The sequence below is a fragment of the Cyprinodon tularosa genome, unplaced genomic scaffold (assembly GCF_016077235.1).
Source record: "Cyprinodon tularosa strain WSP-4 unplaced genomic scaffold, ASM1607723v1 ctg1124, whole genome shotgun sequence".
Classification (NCBI taxonomy): domain Eukaryota; kingdom Metazoa; phylum Chordata; class Actinopteri; order Cyprinodontiformes; family Cyprinodontidae; genus Cyprinodon; species Cyprinodon tularosa.
Window position 1 is genome coordinate 70,069 of NW_024037921.1, and position 21,897 is coordinate 91,965.

A 21,897-nucleotide genomic window follows, 5' to 3' on the forward strand; every position below is an offset into this window, starting at 1 on the left:
ATATATCAGCAAAATATTAAATTATAACAAAATAAGCAATTTGAACCTTGTTCAGCTCTTTAAACAAACATGTTTTCCGTGTGTTACAGCTTTTTATCACGTGTAAAACATGGACAAGGTCTCTCCTGTTCATTCCACGGGCGTTTAACTGATATGACTTCTTATGTGAATCAATAAATCTTTCTTTTTAGATCAGATTCATGAATGGATTTCTCACGAGTTGATCTGTGAGATGTCAAACTATCTTTTTGATTAAACTTTTGCAACACCTAGTTCAAGAGAAAGGCTTGTCACCTGTCTGATTTCTGATGTGAGAAATCAAGCTTTGTTTGCTGGTAAGACTTTTTCCATAAAGAGTACAGGAGAACGGCTTCCCACCTGTATGAATTCTAATGTGTTTATCAAGACTGCCTTTTTGGGTAAAGCTTTTTCCACAGGACCCACATTTATAAGGCTTCTCACCTCTGTGTATTCTCATGTGAGAAGCTAAGCTAAGCTTTCGAATGAAACCTTTGCCACAAAGAGTACAAGACAACGGCTTGTCACCTGTGTGAGATTTGAAGTGTTTAAAGGAATAGTACACCCAAAACATGATTAGCCTTCATTTTCTACTCACCCCCATGCTGAACAACACTCTGAGATATCAAAAAAGTACTCCAAATGCATCTGGAGATCTGGGAGGCTTCTTGCTGTCTGCTGACATTCAAATAATGGAGGTCTATGGTGACCGAGACAGAAAGGTCCATAAAAGTCCACAAAAAACGTGTCAATATTCCTCCATACTGCTCGTCCAATGTATTCCAAGTGTCCTGAGTGGGTAGCACCCAGAATTTACTCGAAACGAAGTCATTTAGAATGTTTTTAGAGCATAAACAGTAGTGTATAGGATTTCCTGAAAGCTCGCACATGCGCGCTCACGACGCTACGGAAGCCGGCAGACCTAACCAGCGCATTCAGCTCGGCAAAGAACTCATGCTCTTCCTCAACACTGAAGTCCTCAGACATTTTTCTTTCGCTGTTTCTTTCTTTGCACAGGTAAACAGCACATTTCTTCTTCTACGCTTGCATTATTGGCAGAGCAGACGCTGAATGCGCACTTTCATCTGGTTTGGTCTGCCGGCTTCCGTAGCGCCGTGAACGCGCAGGTGCGCGCTTTCAGGAAATCCTATACACTACTGTTTATGCTCTAAAAACATTCTAAATGACTTCGTTTCGAGTAAATTATGGACGCTACCCACTCAGGACACTTGGAATACATTGGACGAGCAGTATGGAGGAATATTGACACGTTTTTTGTGGACTTTTATGGACCTTTCTGTCTCGGTCACCATAGACCTCCATTATTTGAATGTCAGCAGACAGCAAGAAGCCTCCCAGATCTCCAGATGCATTTGAGATATCAAAAAAGTACTCCAGAGTGTTGTTCAGCATGGGGGTGAGTAGAAAATTAAGGCTAATCATGTTTTGGGTGTACTATTCCTTTAAGCTTTATCCAGAGGACACATGTTTGAAAGTCTTCTCACCTGTGTGAATTCTCATGTGACAAATCATGCGTTGTTTGCTAGCAAGACCTTTGCCACAAAGAGTACAGGAAAATGGCTTCTCACCTGTGTGAATTCTCATGTGATTATTAAGATGCTGTTTTCTGATAAAGCTCTTTCCACATGAGACACATTTGAAAGGCTTCTCACCTGTGTGAATTCTCATGTGTACATGAAGATAACCTTTATCGGTAAAGCTTTTTCCACATGAGACACATTTGAAAGGCTTCTCACCTGTGTGAATTACGATGTGTTTATCAAGAGTACATTTTTGGCTAAAGCTTTTTCCACAGCACTCACATTTAAATGGCTTCTCACCTCTGTGAATTCTCATGTGAGAAGCCAGGTTATGTTTGTAAGCAAGACTTTTGCCACAAAGAGTACAGGTGAATGGCGTCTCATCTGTGTGAATTCTCATGTGAGAAGCCAGGTTATGTTTGTTAGTAAGACTTTTGCCACAAAGAGTACAGGAGACCGTCTTCTCACATGTGTGAAATCTGATGTGTCTATCAAAAATACCTTTATCGGTAAAGCTTTTTCCACAGGACTCACATTTGAAAGGCTTATCACCTGTGTGAATTCTGATGTGTTCATCCAGAGCACATTTTTGGGTAAAGCTTTTTCCACAGGACTCACATTTAAAACTCTTAGCTATGTGAGTTCTGATGTGTTTATTAAGATAACCTTTATGGCTAAAGTTTTTTCCACAGGACTCACATTTGAAAGGCTTCTCACCTGTGTGAATTTTGATGTGTTGATCAAGATCACCTTTTTGGCAAAAGCTTTTTCCACAGCACACACATTTAAATGGCTTCTCACCTCTGTGAATTCTCATGTGTACATGAAGATAACCTTTATCGGTAAAACTTTTTCCACATGAAACACATTTGAAAGGCTTCTCACCCGTGTGAATTCTGATGTGTTTATCAAGAGCACATTTTTGGATAAAGCATTTCCCACAGGACTCACATTTAAATGGCTTCTCACCTGTGTGAATTCTCATGTGAGAAGCCAGGTTATGTTTGTTAGCAAGAGTTTTGCCACAAAGAGCACAGGAGAATGGCTTCTCACCTGTGTGAATTCTGATGTGTTGATCAAGAGCAAATTTTTGGATAAAGCATTTTCCACAGGACTCACATTTAAATGGCTTCTCACCTGTGTGAATTCTCATGTGAGAAGCCAGGTTATGTTTGTTAGCAAGAGTTTTGCCACAAAGAGCACAGGAGAATGGCTTCTCACCTGTGTGAAATCTGATGTGTTTATCAAGAGAACCTTTACCGGTAAAGCTTTTTCCACAGGACTCACATTTGAAAGGCTTCTCACCTTTGTGAATTCTGATGTGATAATAAAGAGAGCCTTTTTCGGTAAAGCGTTTTCCACAGGACTCACATTTAAAAGGCTTCTCACCTGTGTGAATTCTCATGTGAATGGTCAGGCTTTGTTTGCTAGCAAGACTTTTGCCACAAAGAGTACAGCAGAACGACTTCTCACCAGTGTGAATTCTGATGTGTTTATCAAGAGAGCATTTCTCGGTAAAGCTTTTTTCACAGGACTCACATTTAAAAGGCTTCTCACCTGTGTGAATTCTCATGTGAATGGTCAGGCTATGTTTGCTAGCTAGACTTTTGCCACAAAGAGTACAGGAGAACGACTTCTCACCTGTGTGAATTCTGATGTGTTTATTAAGATTCTCTTTTCTTGCGAAGCTTTTTCCACAGGACAAACATTGGAAAGGTTTTTCACCTGTGTGAGTTCTAATGTGTTGATCAAGATAATCTTTTATGGTAAAGCTTTTTCCACAGAATAAACATTTGAAAGATTTCTCACCTGTGTGAATTCTGATGTGTTTATCAAAATATTGTTTTCTGGTAAACCTTTTTCCACAAGACCAACATTTGTAAATCTCCCGACCTGTGTGAATTCTCATGTGAACCAATAAATATTTTTTCTTTAGAAACCTTTTTCCACATGTCAAACATGGGAAAGGGTTCCTTTCTGTATCTCCAGTCTCAACAAACTGCTCTTCGTGCTCACTTATGTGGAGCTCCATGGTCTCCTCTTTTATCCAGGGATGTTCTGGCTTTTCCTGCTCTTCTTTTATCTGCAGAAGTTCTGGTTCTGATTGGTCCAAACTGGAATTCCTCTCCTGTTCAGAGAACTGCTGCTCAGGGAAAACCTCTTCTTTTCCAACATAATCCTGCAGGCGGTCTGGAAAAACAAACACAGGAGAAAGACTTTGAATTGCAGGTTAAAGAAAGGACACTTCACTTTAACCATCCATGTGTTGATCAAGCTGCATATAACCAGAGTAGAACTACATTTCCCAGCATTCACTGCAGCTCTGACATCACATCACAGGTTAGAAAGGACCAGGCAATGCAAACTTTTGAAATTTCATCAACAGGGGTTAAAGTACTGTTACAGTCATAAGTATGTAATAAAAGAAGGCTCAGTTATTAAATATAAACTTAAAAATTGATTTCAAGATGTTTTCAGGGGAGAAAGTAGACCAAGAAATTTCACCAGTCAGTCAATCAACAATGAGCCAACTTTAAAATGACTTTTGGAGGTTTCAAAGCAGCGTAGCCCCACCCACAGGCCACGGTGGCAACATGTTAGGCGGGTGGTTGGAGTGTTTTCTGGCTATCATCAGCTTGATGGCAGTCATATCTGTTATTTCCCGCTACCTGCTAGCTGTTTGTAGCAGCTGAAAGTGAGCGATGAAACATTTAAACATATCTGGTTGATAAGTGCATTACCAGTTTATAAAATATGTGGTTTTCTCTGGAAATCTCTGACATGTTAAATTAATTTTAGTGTCTTTTACTCTGATGCTAGAGTCTTTTCCTCATGCTGCATTCGGATAAAATTACTTTAGTGTCAGGGGCTCCTGGTTTACATGAAATTCTACCATTTAGGCGCGTTTTACCTCTTCGGCACATTGGGATCTTTCAAGTGTTGACCTGCGTCCAAACTGTCAGACTGTTTTTCAGTTTGAGGCGAGTGTCAACCAATCAGATAAGGTGATCCTGTAATGGACTGGAAGACCATGACTGCATCAAAGCTGTGATCTCTCCTCCTGCAGAGCTGTCAGCATAAAACCAAGACAAATTGGACAAGATGAAGGGGTCACGCACCACTACGTTTATTGCATGAAGGCAAAGACTTAACCTGGTCTTTAACTTTGGTTCTGGGGACACAATGTCCAGTGTGTTTTAGGTGTTCCCATACCTGAAAACACCTGGTAATCGGGGGGTTAAGGGTCTTGCTCAGAGATCCAGAGTGGCAGTCTGTGGGAGTGGGTTTTTGAACTCACAAGCCCTATGTCCTAACCACTAGGCCGCCACTCTTCCTTAACAAATGTGTTGTTGTAATTGAAAAGTTAAAATAACTGCCACAAAGGGTGGCATGATTCTTAGCTTTAGCCTGACTTGAGTCATCAAGTGGTCAGAGGATGAAGTATCCTGACATAAAAGGCAGTTTGAGATGAGTTTATATGGCCCATGTTAAAGAGAGCTCCAAGGTTATACTCAAAAACAGATCAATGTTTGCAAAGTCCACAGCCACAGGATACAGTTAATAAAACTTAGGCCATCTTCCCTGAGATGGCCGGAGTTTGGGCATTAAATGTGAACCATTGCATTAAATGTGAACCAACAACCTTGTGTTAAAGGCATACTATGCAACTTTTTTCAGTTAATTAATGTGTTCCATAACGTTTGGGATGATTAAATGAGTCATTTCAGGTTGAACAAAGGTATTCTCGGCCGCCCTGGTTGTCTGTGGGGGAAATACCGCACTTGCAATTGCAGGAGCCCTCGGGCAAGCTTTTTCCAAATGGCGAGACCTAAAAGAAAAAGAAGGCTGCAGAGGTGACGCCGACCTCACGTTTCTGCTGATGTGATTGTAAGTAACATTGGAATGGTTTCTCTCTCTCTGTGTTCATGTTCATATTGTCTGCTAAGCTCAAAACAACCGCGCCTGGCTTGACGGAGAAACCAGGAGAACAGCTGAGCATATTTACGACACTTTTACTTTTGCCCTCTGGGGGGGAGCCTCGCTGGAAAATCAACACCGGTTGCATAGTATACCTTTAACACAGAGCACAACTACAGAATGTTTCACACTGCTAGTTAAAGAGCAGTGTAGGAGACTCATTTTTTGTGTTATTTTGATATTTGAACTTATTTGAGACGCTTTATTTTTTTGTTTTGCAGTTCTAAAGAGATATTAATTGCACCAATTGTCTCCATAGATATCTTCCTTTTATGAATATAAATAAGTGTACAAGATCTTCTTTTTGGAAACCTTTGAGGGTGCGGTGAATCAAGTCCGCTGCATTTAATTAAAAACAATATATTAAAAAATATATATATTTTGTCAACAAACTCGACTCCAGACAGATAATTGGACATGGAAAATAATTGACAAAATGATGGGGCCAAGTGGATCTAGAATTTTGTTTAGAAAATTTTTATGTGATGAATAGAAGGCAGAAGGTTATACCTTTATGGACCAGTGGATCCCAGTGGATAGGGCTAAAATAAAAAAGGTATTTTTAAAGCCACCTAAACAAAATCGAGACCATTCCTTATCTCTACCTTTGTTTACTTTATTTTCTCTATATTACATCTTATGTTAAAAAAAAAAAGTTAAACAACTTTGGTGGACACAGCTCTGCTCTCTCCAAGCGGTGCCGCTGTTTGCCAACACCTCAGTTCTATCTAGTAGCATGACGTGAGAGCTAGTGCTGCCCAGATAAGACGACATAAATCAACGATGAAAATTCATCCTAATTTTGCTCAGCCTGTTATCATCTATTTATTTTGGTCACGTCTGAGACTCATCTGAGTTCAGAAAATTCCACTACACAGCACATTTTTGGCTCCATAAATTGGCTCCATTTTCCTCTCCTGGTTCTTGTTTTAAATGTGATATGAAAATGGCACAGTGGGGTGAGTCTGAATCGAGGCGGGAGGCATCGGCTAGCTTGAAGAACAAAAGTATCCAAAGAATGGGAATACTTTAGGGAACCTGGTGATAGAGTGGTTTGCACAAGCTGTAATACTGCGTTCACACCGGAGACGTGGGTATCAAAAATGCACAGACGCAGAAATCTGGACACTAGATTACACTGTGGTCAAGTTGCTTTAACGCTCTGAAGGCAACTCTTTCAAGTTATTTATTTTCAAAAACCAGAATTAATGGGTGAGGAGTAGCAGCAACAATCTTTCAGTCTGACTTAATGATTACTCCAAAGGCAGTTAATAATTACAGGTCCATAGCTTAAGAGCAGCCTTTAATGCTATCTTAGATTCTATTTTCTCTGTTCAAAATGTGAATAGTCCCACACAGTCTTATCTTCATATTTTAGACCTTGTGCTGATATATGGCATAGAATGTGAAGAAATAACAGTATTTCCTCACAAACCTGTCTTCTCTGAACACATTTTAATAACCTTCAGGATTACTTTAAAAGAGTTCTCCTACCCCAGATCATTAGCAGATCATTATCAGATAGTGTTAGTGTTTAGTTTATTCCACTTCACAGGTTGATGAATTTGTTTATGGGGTTGCTAGTTCTCTGCGGTACTGCCTTAAAGGGGAACGCTGTTTTTTTTTTTTTTTTTTTTTTAACATTGGGCCCTTGATTTTACGTTATTACATCATGTTCTACTCACCCATATCAGTTTTGTGTCATTTGGAGCTGTTCCGATGATATTCGGTTTTGCTATATCCAAGTAACCCCTTCCTAGGGGCAACCAGTTGAAGGCTGGCTAAACTGTTCGTAATTTATTCTGTATGGTATGCCAGCATTCATAACATTTAGGCAAATTACTTTCCCCTAGACATCAGGGGTTATTTTACTTTTATAATCATATTTCTTAAAAACGAAGCGGAGTGTGTATGACGTCATCCGCGCGGCGGACTGGAGTTGTGATAGGCAGCCCGGGCTACGCTCTACCCCTTATATTCATTCTGCTAGCTAATCTGAATCGTTCAATTCCATTTCGAGAGCGAAATCATCTGTGGTAGTTGCACTAGACATCTTCCAGGCATGTGAGCAAAACTAGCAGCGGTTCAGCGTACAGGATGAATGAATTGTAGCCGGCATGCAGATGACGTCATACACACTGCATTCCATTAAAAAAAAAAATTAATATAAAAAATATAACCGCGGATGTCTGGGGGACAGTGATTAGCCTACATGTTACGAATGCTGGCGTACCATAAATGATAAAGTATGAACAGTTTAGTTTTTGCCTTTAACTTGTTTGCCTATTGGAAGATGTTACTTGGATATAACCCAACCGAATATCTTTGGAACAGCTCCAAATGACACAAAACTCATTTGGGTTATTACATGATGTAATACATGATGTAATGATGTAAAATCAACGGCCCAATGTAAAAAAAATAACAGTGTTACCATTTTAGACTGGTTTTTGCTCAGAAACCAGGTCATCTGCATGTGTTTTTTTGATAAAGCTTATAGTTAGGGTGGCTTAGGTTATCCTGAGCTATCTCTATAGTTATGCTGCTATAGGCTTAGACTTCTGGAGGACATAGGGACCCCCATTTCATCATTCTGCTTCATTCTCTCTCTATTCTCCTATTTTGCAGAATCTGTTAGTTCAATCTCTAACGTTATGCTCTCTCTGCTTTTCCTCAGAGTAGCTTTGCCTCGTCTGTTCCTGTTTGGCTGTGACGCCATCCTGGAAAGAAACATCAGCTGTGCTGCTTCCATCAACACCCTTGTTTATAGATGCTGGAGATCAGCCTGTTTTCCAGTGTGGTCCTGTTTCTCTGACCGTGGTTGGCTGGATGTGCTCTCTTCGTCCTCTGGCATGGGAGCTGGCTCGTCTACCTGGCTGTGTGTTTTTTCTGGACAGGGCCGCCTTTTACAGCTGCTTTTTGTGTCTCTGCTTCTGTCTCCTTGAACCCCAGTCGGCCTCGGCAGATGGCCACTCACACTGAGCCTGGTTCTGTTGGAGGTTTCTTCCTGTTAAAAGGGAGTTTTTCCTCTCTACTGTCGCTACAAGCATGCTTAGTGTGAGGGATTGTATTTGAGTCAATGAGTCAATGCAATCAACTGGTTTTCCTTAGATAGAAATCAATTTGACTGTATGATCTGGTTGTACTGTAAAGTGCCTTGAGATGACACGTGCTGTGAATTTGGCGCTATAGAAATAAACTGAATTGAATTGTGTCACAGTTAACGCAGATAGGCCCCGGCCCCTTCCACACTTGTGCTATCGATGAGATACGACAAGGAAATGTATTTCAAGTACTTCAAGGAGAAGTTCACTTTTTAACACTTTAAGCCCATTTTCTGTAGTGTCCAGGATGAAATCGAATGATCGACACCAAAATTTTGACAATTGGTCCTGTCTCTGCTTTTTGGCTCATTTAGAATCCACCCCTGGCTGCTTCAGAATGGCTTCCCTAGTGCATGTCCAATAATGTCCTTAAAACAACCTTAAACGTTCTTTTTTTAAAATATGCTACTCACCGGGTCGTCAGCGCTGTTCAATGACGTTCCAAAAAAAGTTTCGTAAAGAAAAAACTTTCCTGTAGTGTTTTATTTAGCATTTTGTAAATCCCATTGAGTTCTGTTGGAATAGTCAATATTCCCCTGCCACCGGAAACGGAAATGGGGCCTGTTTACACAGTTGTAGTCTTTTCGCTTCACTCTGTGTACTCCGACGTCCAGGTGCTAACGTCTCTGTTAAACACTTTAAAAAACTCTGAAAATGGAATACGAAAGGTGGATTTCCGTAAAAATTCAAAAAATATATCCACTGGACTTGGTTTTCAAGATTTGAAGACGTTTCGCCACCTCTCCAGGAAGCTTTCTCAATTCAAATGTCTGGATCCGCAGTGAGTTTGAGTCTTATATAGACAACGCCTTGTATCGCTTGGAAACATGCAATGGTAACCGATGAATGGGTCGTTAGTTCCATCAACGACCCATTCATCGGTTACCATTGCATGTTTCCAAGCGATACAAGGCGTTGTCTATATAAGACTCAAACTCACTGCGGATCCAGACATTTGAATTGAGAAAGCTTCCTGGAGAGGTGGCGAAACGTCTTCAAATCTTGAAAACCAAGTCCAGTGGATATTTTTTGAATTTTTACGGAATGACTATGACCTGGATGACTGAGAACCTTCATCAGCAGAAAGGTGGATTCTTGATTCTCGACGTCGGAGTACACAGAGTGAAGCGAAAAGACTACAACTGTGTAAACAGGCCCCATTTCCGTTTCCGGTGGCAGGGAAATATTGACTATTCCAACAGAACTCAATGGGATTCACAAAATGCTAAATAAAACACTACAGGAACGTTTTTTCTTTACGAAACTTTTTTTGGAACCTCATTGAACAGCGCTGACGACCCGGTGAGTAGCATATTTTAAAAAAAGAACGTTTAAGGTTGTTTTAAGGACATTATCGGACATGCACAATGGAAGCCATTCTGAAGCAGCCAGGGGGTGATTCTGCATGAGCCAAAAAGCAGAGACAGGACCAATTGTCAAAATTTTGGTATCGATCATTCGATTTCATCCTGGACACTACAGAAAATGGGCTTAAAGTGTTAAAAAGTGAACTTCTACTTTCAGGTTGTCCGTGTGTGAGTTTGACGAGCTTGTTAGCCATATACAACCCCTCATCCACCGGCAAACGACAAAGTTCACCCGTGGGTGTTCCTGAAAGACTGGCCGTGGCGCTGCGTGTTTTAGCTTCAGGTGCAGTGGACGGCACTACAGCCAGAGTTTCTGCCATTAACCACACCAGCGACTACTTCAACTACAAGGGTGCCCACTCCATTGTGTTGATGGCGATTTAATATGCAAGATATCGCTTCACAATGGTGGACATCGGTGCCTACGGATTTGAGAGCGACGGTGGGCTTTTCAAGGAGTATTTTCGGGTCCTTGCTCCTCAATCACAAGGTGAACCTTCCCCCACCAGCTGACCTTCACGGGACTTTGTGAAGACACCCCATGTTGTTGTTGGTGACACCGCTTTCTCCTGCCACTGCAACCTCAAGCGACTATTTCAAGGTATTTACGTGATTTACCAATCTTGTAGTCGCTTCAGATAAAAGCATATCCTGCATATACCGATATCTATTTATCATATATATATATACTCACCGGCCACTTTATTAGGTACCCCATGCTAGTAACGGGTTGGACCCCCTTTTGCCTTCAGAACTGCCTCAATTCTCCGTGGCATAGATTCAACAAGGTGCTGGAAGCATTCCTCAGGGAGTTTGGTCCATATTGACATGATGGCATCACACAGTTGCCGCAGATTTGTCGGCTGCACATCCATGATGCGAATCTCCCGTTCCACCACATCCCAAAGATGCTCTATTGGATTGAGATCTGGTGACTGTGGAGGCCATTTGAGTACAGTGAACTCATTGTCATGTTAAAGAAACCAGTCTGGGATGATTCCAGATTTATGACATGGCGCATTACCCTACTGAAAGTAGCCATCAGAAGTTGGGTACATTGTGGTCATAAAGGGATGGACATGGTCAGCAACAATACTCAGGTAGGCTGTGTCATTGCAATGATGCACAATTGGTACCAAGGGGCCCAAAGAGTGCCAAGAAAATATTCCCCACACCATGACACCACCACCACCAGCCTGAACCGCTGATACAAGGCAGGATGGATCCATGCTTTCATGTTGTAGAAGCCAAATTCTGACCCTACCATCCAAATGTCGCAGCAGAAATCGAGACTCATCAGACCAGGCAACGTTTTTCCAATCTTCTATTGTCCAATTTCGATGAGCTTGTGCAAATTGTAGCCTCAGTTTCCTGTTCTTAGCTGAAAGGAGTGGCACCCGGTGTGGTCTTCTGCTGCTGTAGCCCATCTGCCTCAAAGTTCGACATACTGTGCGTTCAGAGATGCTCTTCTGCCCACCTTGGTTGTAATGGGTGGTTATTTGAGTCACTGTTGCCCTTTTATCAGCTCGAACCAGTCTGGCCATTCTCCTCTGACCTCTGGCATCAACAAGGCATTTTCGCCCACAGAACTGCCGCTCACTGGATGTTTTTTCTTTTTCGGACCTTTCTCTGTAAACCCTAGAGATGGTTGTGCGTGAAAATCCCAGTAGATCAGCAGTTTCTGAAATACTCAGACCGGCCCTTCTGGCACCAACAATCATGCCATTTTTCAAAGTCACTCAAATCACCTTTCTTCCCCATACTGATGCTTGGTTTGAACTGCAGGAGATTGTCTTGACCATGTCTACATGCCTAAATGCACTGAGTTGCCGCCATGTGATTGGCTGCTTAGAAATTAAGTGTTAACAAGCAGTTGGACAGATGTACCTAATAAAGTCGGTGAGTGTACATACATACATACATACACATATACACACACATATCTATATACATACACACACACACACACACACACACACGTAAATATGTACATACACACATATATATATTTATTTATTTATTAGGTATAGATGTGATGCTATATAAATAAAACATGTGTTCCATTGCACTTCTACATAATTATTAAAATAAAAAGCCACCAGAGCATTTAAGGCAGTAAGGAAAGACCTGATGTCTTTCTTCCTGACAGAGTGTGGATCTGTGCCATGGTAGAATGAGGTGGTGACCCGTGGTGCACTAGGAACACTTTATGAATGATGGCACCTCAGTAATGACTTTTTCCAAGTTTTCTACACTGTTTTTTTTTTGGGTGCTTGTCTGTTTATTTGTATGATGCTTTATGTTTAGCAGACCATTTAAGAAATTTCTATACTTTGGCATACTATATCATTTTCAGAATAATGAAACTTATTCATTGTGTCCATACAGCTTTTGTTTTATTTCTAAAAAGATTATAAAATAATATATTGACAATGAAAACAGAATATTTAAATATGTACAAATATTCAACAGCATAGTAATGTAAAAAAAAAGAAATAGCAGAAGTAGTGCAAAATGTAGAGGAGTGCAACAGCAGCTAACATTAGTTGAGTTAACATTGCACACCAAGTTTTGTTACCATGTAGTGAAGAAGAATATCAAACAACTTGTTATAAAAAGAAGCATGCTACTTGGAGTCTGTGCTACTGCCTGCAGCCAATCTAGCTGTTCATAAAAGAAGCTTATTGTAGTTCTTGTGAGAATTTCCCTATTGTCAGCCGGCGCCTTCCTCAGTAAATCCGCCATGAAAATCCCAAATGCTGAGCAGTCAATAGCTACGTTTACATGGACACAACTAATCGGATTGAAGGCCTGATCAGATCAAAAATGTTTCATGTAAACATGTCAGACTGAAGATTCTAATCCGATTCGGTCCGATCGGATCTAAATTTAATTCCGAAAGAGAGAGGTGGTTTTTGCCGATCGCCATTCCGATTGGCGTCCATGTAAACACCCATTCGGATCTTAAGAGTAAAATAATCTTCACTGCGCATGTGTGCGACGTCAGCGTGACGTTTTTCCGCCTTGTCAACAACAGGAAACCACCGGTCGCTCTCGCTCTCGCTGTGAACAACATGGCGGGGGGAGTCTAGGAACGCCGACTTATACACTCAAGTTCATTTAAAGCTGCAGGAAGCAGGAATTTATCCTCCTCCTCTTCCTCTTTTCTCTCTCCACAGCCCACTCGCTCTCCCACGCCGGTTCAATCGCTCATTCTCTACATTTTCTCTCGTACATTTCGCTGCCAAGCGCCTTTTTCCTCCTCTCTCCTTTTGTCTTTCCGAGCGCATCGTTTGTCAGGCCTCCCAAAAACCAGACGCAGACAGAACTGCCAAGTTTGGCAGGAAGTTCTGCGCTTGCTCAAAAGATTTAATCTGATCCAACGCTTGTTACATGTATACACACGTCATGATCGGATCATTTCATTTAGTGTCCATGTAAACGGAGATTTTGAATTTCCGATCAACCAAGGTTTGGATCGGATCGGGGAAATTTTGCGCATGTAAACGTAGCTATTGTGCTGCAGCTGGCATTCCAGCATCTGGTGACTTTCAGCTAGATGGTCCAGAAGTGACTCAAAGTCTATACCATCTGTGTGCATGCGCTTATTCTGTCAGGCTTGCAATCACGTTGGCGCTGGTTGCACAGAGGGAGCTGGTGAGGCAAAACTGCTGGCAGCATGGCACCCACACGCAGAAGACACAGAAGCAGCAGAAGAGGTGGACAGCTTGGAGGAATACAGACGCTGCATGGTCCAACAAGCAAGCAAAAAGAAGTTCCTCTTTGGTCAAAACCTGGTCAAAACCCATCAATGAGATCGCACCAAACAGGAAGTTAAATGCACATAGGATCCGGTAGATTTCCAAATAAAACACATCCGATCTTAACCCATTATCATTTTGTCAACATTAGTTTCTCCCGTATGCCACGACGTAATGCATTGATCTGAAAATCAACCTCAGACGCAACGCACACAGTGGCGAGGGTTTAATCCGTCAGATGGAGTTAAATCACCATACCATACCATCTTTATTTATGAAGCACTTTATACACCGAACAGGACCAAAGTGCTGTACACAATCATAAAATACAATAAAATTATAAAATAGAGAAAAAACGAGTGTAAAATACATATTAGTATCCAAAAACAATAAAACAAACTAAAACCTCTCAAATTGTGCCAAAAGCCAATAAAAAAAGATGAGCGTTAAGAAGGGACTTAAAAACAGCCAGAGAAGAGGCCTGTCTTATGCTCAGAGGCAGATCGTTCCACAGCTTAGGAGCTGCCACAGAAAAAGCACGGTCTCCTCTGAGCTGCCTTTAGTCTTTGGGACCCTGAGATGCAACTGATCAGCTGACTTGAGGGAACGGGAGGGTGTATAAGAATGTAACAGCTCAGACAGATAAGAAGGAGCAAGGCCATTAAGAGTTTTAAAAACAAATAAAAGAATTTTAAAATTAATCCTAAAATGTACTGGCAGCCAGTGTAAGGAAGCTAAAACAGGGGAAATGTGGTCGAATTTTCGTGTACCTGTTAAAAGACGTGCAGCAGCATTTTGAACCCTCTGAAGATGAGAAATATACAAGTCACTGACCCCTGTATAAAGTGAGTTACAGTAATCCAGCTGTGTGGTCACAAATGCATGGATCACTGTTTCGAAATGCTGTCTGGAAAGAATGGGTTTTACTTTTGCTAGCTGCCTTAAGTGGAAAAAGCTGGACTTTATAAAGGCTCTGATGTGCGCTTCCATTTTAAGACCAGCATCCATCTTAACCCCTAGATTTGTAATAACCGGCTTAACGTACAGAGCCAAGGAGCCAAGACTGGAATCAGCAGTGGATCTGCCAAAGATCATTACGTCCGTCTTGTCCTCATTGAGTTTTAAAAAATTTAGGGCCACCAAGGCCTTCACATCTTCAAGACATAAAAACAGAGACCGAAGAGAGGTGGAGTTTACATTCTTTAGCGGTAAGTATATCTGTGTGTCATCTGCATAGCAGTGAAAGGCAATCCCATGTTTTCTAAAAATAGAGCCGAGCAGAAGAAGGTAAAATGAGAAAAGGAGCGGGCCTAGAACTGAGCCCTGTGGGACACCACACGACAGTGGGGCAGAGGGGGACGTATGGCCATCAAGACAGACACAAAAAGTAAGTTCAGCCAAATATGATCTAAACCAATCTAGAGCTATGTGACCCGACGCCCACCCACTGTTCCAGACGGGAAAGTAAAATGACATGATCAACTGTATCAAAAGCAGATGATAAATCCAACAGCACCAAAACAACAATGTCACCTGAATTAGTTGCTAAAAGTATATCATTAAAAACTTTTAAAAGGGCTGACTCTGTGCTATGAAATGGTTTAAAACCGGACTGAAAAACCTCTAATATATTATGTTCATTGAGATAAGCCATTAGCTGATTACAGACTACCTTCACAAGAATAAGTCACAAAGAATTCAATGTTGAATCGGGGCGGTAGCTAAATGCTAGGCGATGAGTAGCAGCCAAAACGTTGCAATTTCACATAATCCTGACGAGATCCGAAAAACCGTAGCAAAAACTAGCAAGCGGGTGATTATGTATGTTCACAAAGTAAATATTATGTAAATAAACCCTACACTTCTCGCTATAAATGTAATCAAAACCCATTTAAATGCAAAAACTGATTGAAATTATTGATTTTCCCACTAAAAGTTAGAGAAATCTCGGCCATGTTTATACCAAAACGTTACAGTTTCACATCATCTTGAAAAATCTTTGCAAGAAACGAACAAGCAAGTGAATATGTACATTCCCTGAGTAAATATTCTGACAACAAACTATACATTTCTCAATAGAAATGTAATCAAAACTCATTTTAATGCAAAAACAAACTCAAGTTATTAATCTTTCCACAAAAAAATGAGCGAATGTCGGCCATCTATATATATTTTTTTCTTCTCCCAGCTGGAATCTTGAAAGTCACGTGACTAGGACGTAAAACAATAGAAAGCGTATAGGCAGAAGAGATGTAACAGTACCACAAAAAAAATGTCCATTAATGTACCTCCACTACGTTTTGCAGTGTGGAACAACGTAGTGGAGGTACATTTTCCCATGAGACTGGGTTGGTCTTTTACACCCACTTTGCTACCGTCACAATACAAAAGTAGTGACCTTCCCTTTGTTTTAGCGTGCAGGCACTTGGCACTTGTACACAGCATTGTATTTGGGGAGCTTTGTATAGCTTTAATCAACTCTGAACAGCACCTTGTTCACTAAACAATAGGTTAGCAAGTTACTTTTGTCCCTCTGTTGTCGGACAAAGTCCCGTGTGGTTTGCTACTTCCTCACCGCCTCGGCCGTTTCTACACCCACATTCATTGCCATCTCCCTCCATGAATTCCTGGAGTATGTGCTGTCCTTTTAGCATGGAGAACTCGAGTAGAAGAGAAGTGGGTACTTCCTCACTTCTTCGCAGATTCGCAGCACTCTCTGCGGTGACCTACAATTTGGGAGAGGTGCACCAGAGTGTCTGCTGAGAGGGCAGGGACATCTCAGCGTTCACCGCGGCACCTACGCAGACGGCCTAGTTTTGACGTATAAATGAGCCTTAAGAAGACCCTTTGTAAAGCAAGAGCAGCAACAGCTCATAAGACTTAGATTTATTTTGTCATTTTGTATACACAAGTGTTAACCAAAAGAAATTTTGTTAAGAATAGCTCTAGAAATTTTCATTTTATATTATTACTTTTAAAGCTACAGTGTGTAATTTTCAGCGACATCTAACGTCCAGACTGCAGACCGCAGCAACATGAACATCTCCCCCCCATCGCTTCTCCCCCCCCCCAACAGTACGGCGAGCGTTACAGGACAAAATGTCTTCCACGACGTCCGCATCACCTACCTTATCAAGTGACGAGGTTTGTTTACATAGATAATTTTACAGATAGTATTTCATTAGTCTGTGTAGGGTATAGATTTTATGTAGACTTAAGATAATAAATATACCCATTATTTTTTCTACATCGTTGTGACGTTTTGGTGAGCTGCTTTGCATGGTGATATAAACAGACGAAGTAATTGTAGTCATTAGTTTAACAGCTAGATTGTGTTCGCTGGAAGAATATATATTCCCCGTTTACAGAGTCCAAGTCTTGTTTGTGGCACGGGGGTTACAAGGCGAGGAAGAGGGAGAGGAAGAGGGCGAGGAAGAGGGCAGAGAGGCCGGGGTGGGCGTGCAGCCAGGGCCAGGCGAGGGAGAGGTGCCAGCGGGGTGACTAGAGCAGAGGAGGAAAGGCTTGAAGATCTCCAAAGGAGCCGGAGAGAAGTAACCGAGGTATATATCCAGAAAATTATTTTACAGAAAAATTACTGAATCTTTACCTGTGAAACGTCAGGGATGTTGCTGAATAAGTATACTGGAGAGTAACAGCATCATCACGCAGCATGTTATTGTAATGGGCGATCTCGCAATCGCTAGTCTGTTGGCTCTGCGCTGCCATAGCGCAAAGATGTCTGCCTCTATGGCTGCGAGACCCACTCCTATGTAATTATAAATAACGAACACCATATCAATCTCTTTTACTAATGAAATATTGCTGTATGTCATCATGCTACGAAATCCCCAGAAAATTCACGAAATTTTGACATTATTTTATATGTTGATATATTGACGCGGTATCGATCTATTTTACTAACAAAATCTCACAAGAATTTGCAAAATATCACAAGAGTTTGTAACAGAACGATGAAATTTCATGAGATTTTGAAAGTAAAATAGATCGATACCGCGTTTTTAAAAATCAATTTGATATCAGCATATGAAAATATATTTGAGTATATTATTTTTTAAAGTGTCAGAAATGGATAACAAAACTGCTATTTTCAATGACTGCTTATTTTTGTCCAGCTTTAACATCAGTATCAATATCGGTTATCGGCTACATGAGTTTTAAAATATCGGCATATCGGATATCGGCCAAAATCCCAATATCGTGCATCCCTACTTTTAATAGTAAAGAATATGAAAAATCCAAGTTATCTTTTTAATACTGTTGCCAAACTCCCCCAGAGCCATAGCTCTGTTGAACTGTCTATCCTACCTGCTGTAATGAGTTATTCTCCAATCCAATAAATGCAGTATGAAAGAGATGAGATCAGAGACACATGAAATTATTTTGATAATAATCCTCCCCTCCTTGGTGACGCTGTGGAATGCTTGTCTATGATTATTTTTCTGGTGTAGCAACTTGCAGACGGTCCCTAAGCATCTGTGGACCAGCAAATTTTGCTTAGAGTCCAATGCAAAAAAAAATTATCCATTGATGGATTCTTCATAAAACAAAACAAAGCAAAAAAAAAAAAGCAATCCACTTTTTCTTTTGTTGGTCGCCTTTGAAACAACCACTGTTGTTCTCAGTCATTCTCACTAGCCTACCATTATGCTACGTTCATGCCAAAAGCAGCAAAGGCAGCAAAACATGCATGGTGCTTTATATTTAATGCTTGTACAAGTATTTATTTCTTATGCGCTGCTGAAGCATCTCTGCTGCTCTAGCTGCGGAGTGGAAAAGTGGGTCTGATGCGCGGAGCTACCCTATCCTTTGTTTAATTAGCAGCTATATATGCTATGATCAGTGGGAATACAGAAGTTTTAATATGTTTTTAAGTGGGAAAGTCCACATTATAACTTCATCAGCGCAGTCAGTTCATCAAGATTATGATCCTGCCTTCGAATATTATTTCTCTGTCAGAGCCGCTCAGACCCCCACATACCGGCGGTGCGCTGTCACTGGGAAACCCATTCAACAAGAGCCTCTGGCCTGGTCGCCTGTTTGCCGTTTGCCTTGGCGGCTGGAAGGCGTTTTTCATGTAGGTAATCCAAACTGCAGGCAACAGGATAATAAAAGCGAACATGTTTTGCAGTCATATTTTGGCTTTTTAAGTTAATTTAGGCGTTAATAACCTGTTTCAGAGGAGTGATCATAGCGCTCTGCATCAGCAGTGCTGTGTCTGTCTCCCTGCCAGCTCCAAGATCAGCTTCTCCGATTGTTTGAAGTGTTGCATCCAGCAGCAAAAGTTCAATTTTTCCAGCAGTAGTTGCGTTTGCAGCGAGTCCTGCGTGTCAGATGCTCAAAGGCTCATGACTCACTGCTTCAGCTGATCTGACGCTGCACCTGCTGCTCAAAACGCGCTGCTGGACCTTTTGATGCGCGTCAACCATTGACTTTTCATATAAATAGCTGCTTCTGCTGCCTCTGCTGCTTTTGGTGTGAATGTTGCAGGTTGGGATTATTTGGAGACGGGCTGGAGGGTGGGACCTAAAAGCTGGTTTCCATGGTTACCAGCATTTTCTTTAATCAAGTGGGAATGCTTATGCATTTTTCTGTTTTTCTTTATTGTTATTTTTCTGTACGTTTTTAGTTGTTGAACTACTTCCGCAGTTTTCAGCCCATTTCAACAAATTTGGTATCAGAACGTTCAGCTTGTTCAGGAGACTTATGCTATATCTTTTGGTAAAGATATTTTTTGTAGCTTTCGCATATTCAGCTTTTTCTGCGATTTTTCTGTCCCATTGAAATGCATGTAGAATTCTCAGATTTCAGCAAAATTCAGCTAAAACTTCATCTTTGACCTTTAATTGCTTCAGCATACTTTCAGCTAGAAACACCATTCAACTTTTAAAATATCTTTCTGCTATTACTGTTTAACTCGTCTTTTTTCTAAATTTTACAGTTTTTCTTCAGTGAAGCTTCAAACTTTAAAATAAATTTTAACGATTTTCAGATTTATAATGGAAGTCTATGGACGGAATTCTTCAACTGCTAGAGTGTGTGCTCTAGCTTTTGAGCTGTTCTGGTTTTTCCAAACAAATTGTTCTCACTCCCTAATTTTTCACTCAACTGAAATAAATTGTATATCAAAATGTAGGGATTTTTGTCAGGATTCAGGAAATGTAACCCTCATTTGTTTAGCATTTAGAGTTTTCTGACAGTTTGGCCCAGACTATGAAGAAGTCCACACTTCCCCAATAGAAATCTAATGAGAGATTTTCCAAAAATCACAGACAAAATGCAAAACGATACATATTTTCGTATCGCTCCCATTTCTTAACCATTTGATGTACTAACATGAAACTTGGTATACACCATCTCCGGACACTTCTAGCACTCACGTTGAAGGAATTTTTTCAATATCATTTACGGTTTAGCTGTTTAGCTGACTTGTTCGGGCATAGGAAAACGTTGATTCTGAGAAAAATCTTCATACTCAGAAAAAACACATTTTTACATCATCACCGTGACCAAATAGTTTTTAGTAGAAACATAAAAGTTGGCACAGTCGAAGCCGAAGGATGGCTGACGCCAAAAGTGAAATAATTTTTTGAATACCTTTTACCGTTTTGGCTTACCGCTCGTTTGTTCGGAGGGGAAGTTTTGCTTTTGAGACCTCAGCTCTACCATTGAGCTGCTTGTTATTTAATGAGACCAGCAGGAGTGACAAACCTTTTTATTTCTCCTTCCCATTAAGGTTGTGAATGAGCTACAGCCATGAAAGTTACCCCAATCGGAGACAAAGGTCTGAAGTGTCTGAGTGCTGAAGTTTTTAGAGTAAAGCAGAATAAAGACAGTTAAAGTGGAGAGAAAGAGGTGGAACAGCCCTTTAGCTGAAGCAGAAGCTAGCTTTAGCTTAGCATGTTGATCTCCTCTAATGAGTTTTCCAATCAGCTGAGGCTCCAACCCTCAGTCTGCATCCTGAGGGAATCGTTTCTATCAGGTGTTTCCTACCTATCCGGTGTAAGATGCTCTGGGGGATCCTGGTGAAATCCAGCAGTCTGTGCTGATCGTCCATCTCCACTTTGGGTCTTTTCTCTCTTCCTTTAACCTCCGTCAATGTTTCTTCAGCAGGAGTTAACTGCTCGCTGATAAACTCTCCTTGAAGCTTGACTGAACACATTCTCCCTGCAAACACTCACACATCATCAGCCTCTCTACAAACACTCCACGGAGGAAGGAAGCTAACGCTGCTGCTGCGGGCATAGATATCCATAATAAAGGACCCACGGTCTTCTTCATCTGTTATATCATGGCGGATCGCAAGCAACTTTAAGGTGCATACCGCCACCTACTGAGTGTGTAGCACCATTACAAATTCTATTTTTTTGTTTTGTATTCTGTAGATAAATAAATAATGCTTTCTTTAATCTGTGAATATAATTTATTTTTCCTTCATTTCCCAACATTCCTTTCAGACTCCATTCTTTGTCTGTTCTTCCAATTATTCTTCTCAGTTTCTCCCTTTCATGTTCAAAATTCATCAGTAAATGTTCTACATTTTCTTTTTCTCCACTTTCTTCACATTTATCACTATTTTTCCTCCCTATTAAATATAAATTGTCATTTAAACAGGTCTGAGCCACTCTTAATCTGATCATTATTACTTCTTCCCTTCTGTTTCTCTCATTAATGATTCTATTTAATACTGATTTTTGAACCTTATATAATCCTCTTCCTTTCTTCTCTTTATTCCACCTCTTTTGCCATTTTCCCATTTCTTTAATCTTAATAAGTGATTTACCTTCATGTGCTGAAACCCAACATAACCAAATATCAATGCCACCCCTATATAATCTAAATAGACTGTGCTGGATTTCTGATTCTAAATCTATTCTATCATTTCCTTCTCCCTGAATACTTTGTAAAACTGCTTTGGAATCTCTACAGACCACCATCCTGTCTGGTCTAACCTCCTCTACCCATTGTAAGCTTAGTCTACCTGCTGCCATTTCTGCTGCTGATGGATCCACAGTCCATGTTTTGCTAAAAAGTGATCGGCTCAGATCAGGAGCGTCCCGAGGAGGGGCTTGTTTCCAGCGGGAGCCCAGCCTGTCTGTGTTGTTTCTTT

General features: G+C 40.9%; 1 protein-coding gene across 2 annotated transcripts; it reads right to left on the reverse strand.

The window, feature by feature from the left end:
* Positions 1 to 1,390: 1,390 nt before the first annotated feature.
* LOC119793884 (oocyte zinc finger protein XlCOF6-like) lies at positions 1,391 to 21,073 on the reverse strand. 2 transcript variants are annotated; one of them, XM_038301180.1, is made up of 3 exons: positions 20,781 to 21,073; positions 2,613 to 3,749; positions 1,391 to 2,360 (listed from the first exon to the last, which is right to left on the reverse strand). In XM_038301180.1, the coding sequence occupies exons 1-3, from the start codon at positions 20,947 to 20,949 to the stop codon at positions 1,489 to 1,491; spliced, it is 2,178 nt and encodes a 725-aa protein (XP_038157108.1). In that variant the 5' UTR covers positions 20,950 to 21,073; the 3' UTR covers positions 1,391 to 1,488. The 2 variants fall into 2 exon arrangements, with proteins under 2 accessions (XP_038157108.1, XP_038157100.1); XM_038301172.1 differs by having other exon boundaries at positions 1,391 to 3,749.
* Positions 21,074 to 21,897: the final 824 nt, after the last annotated feature.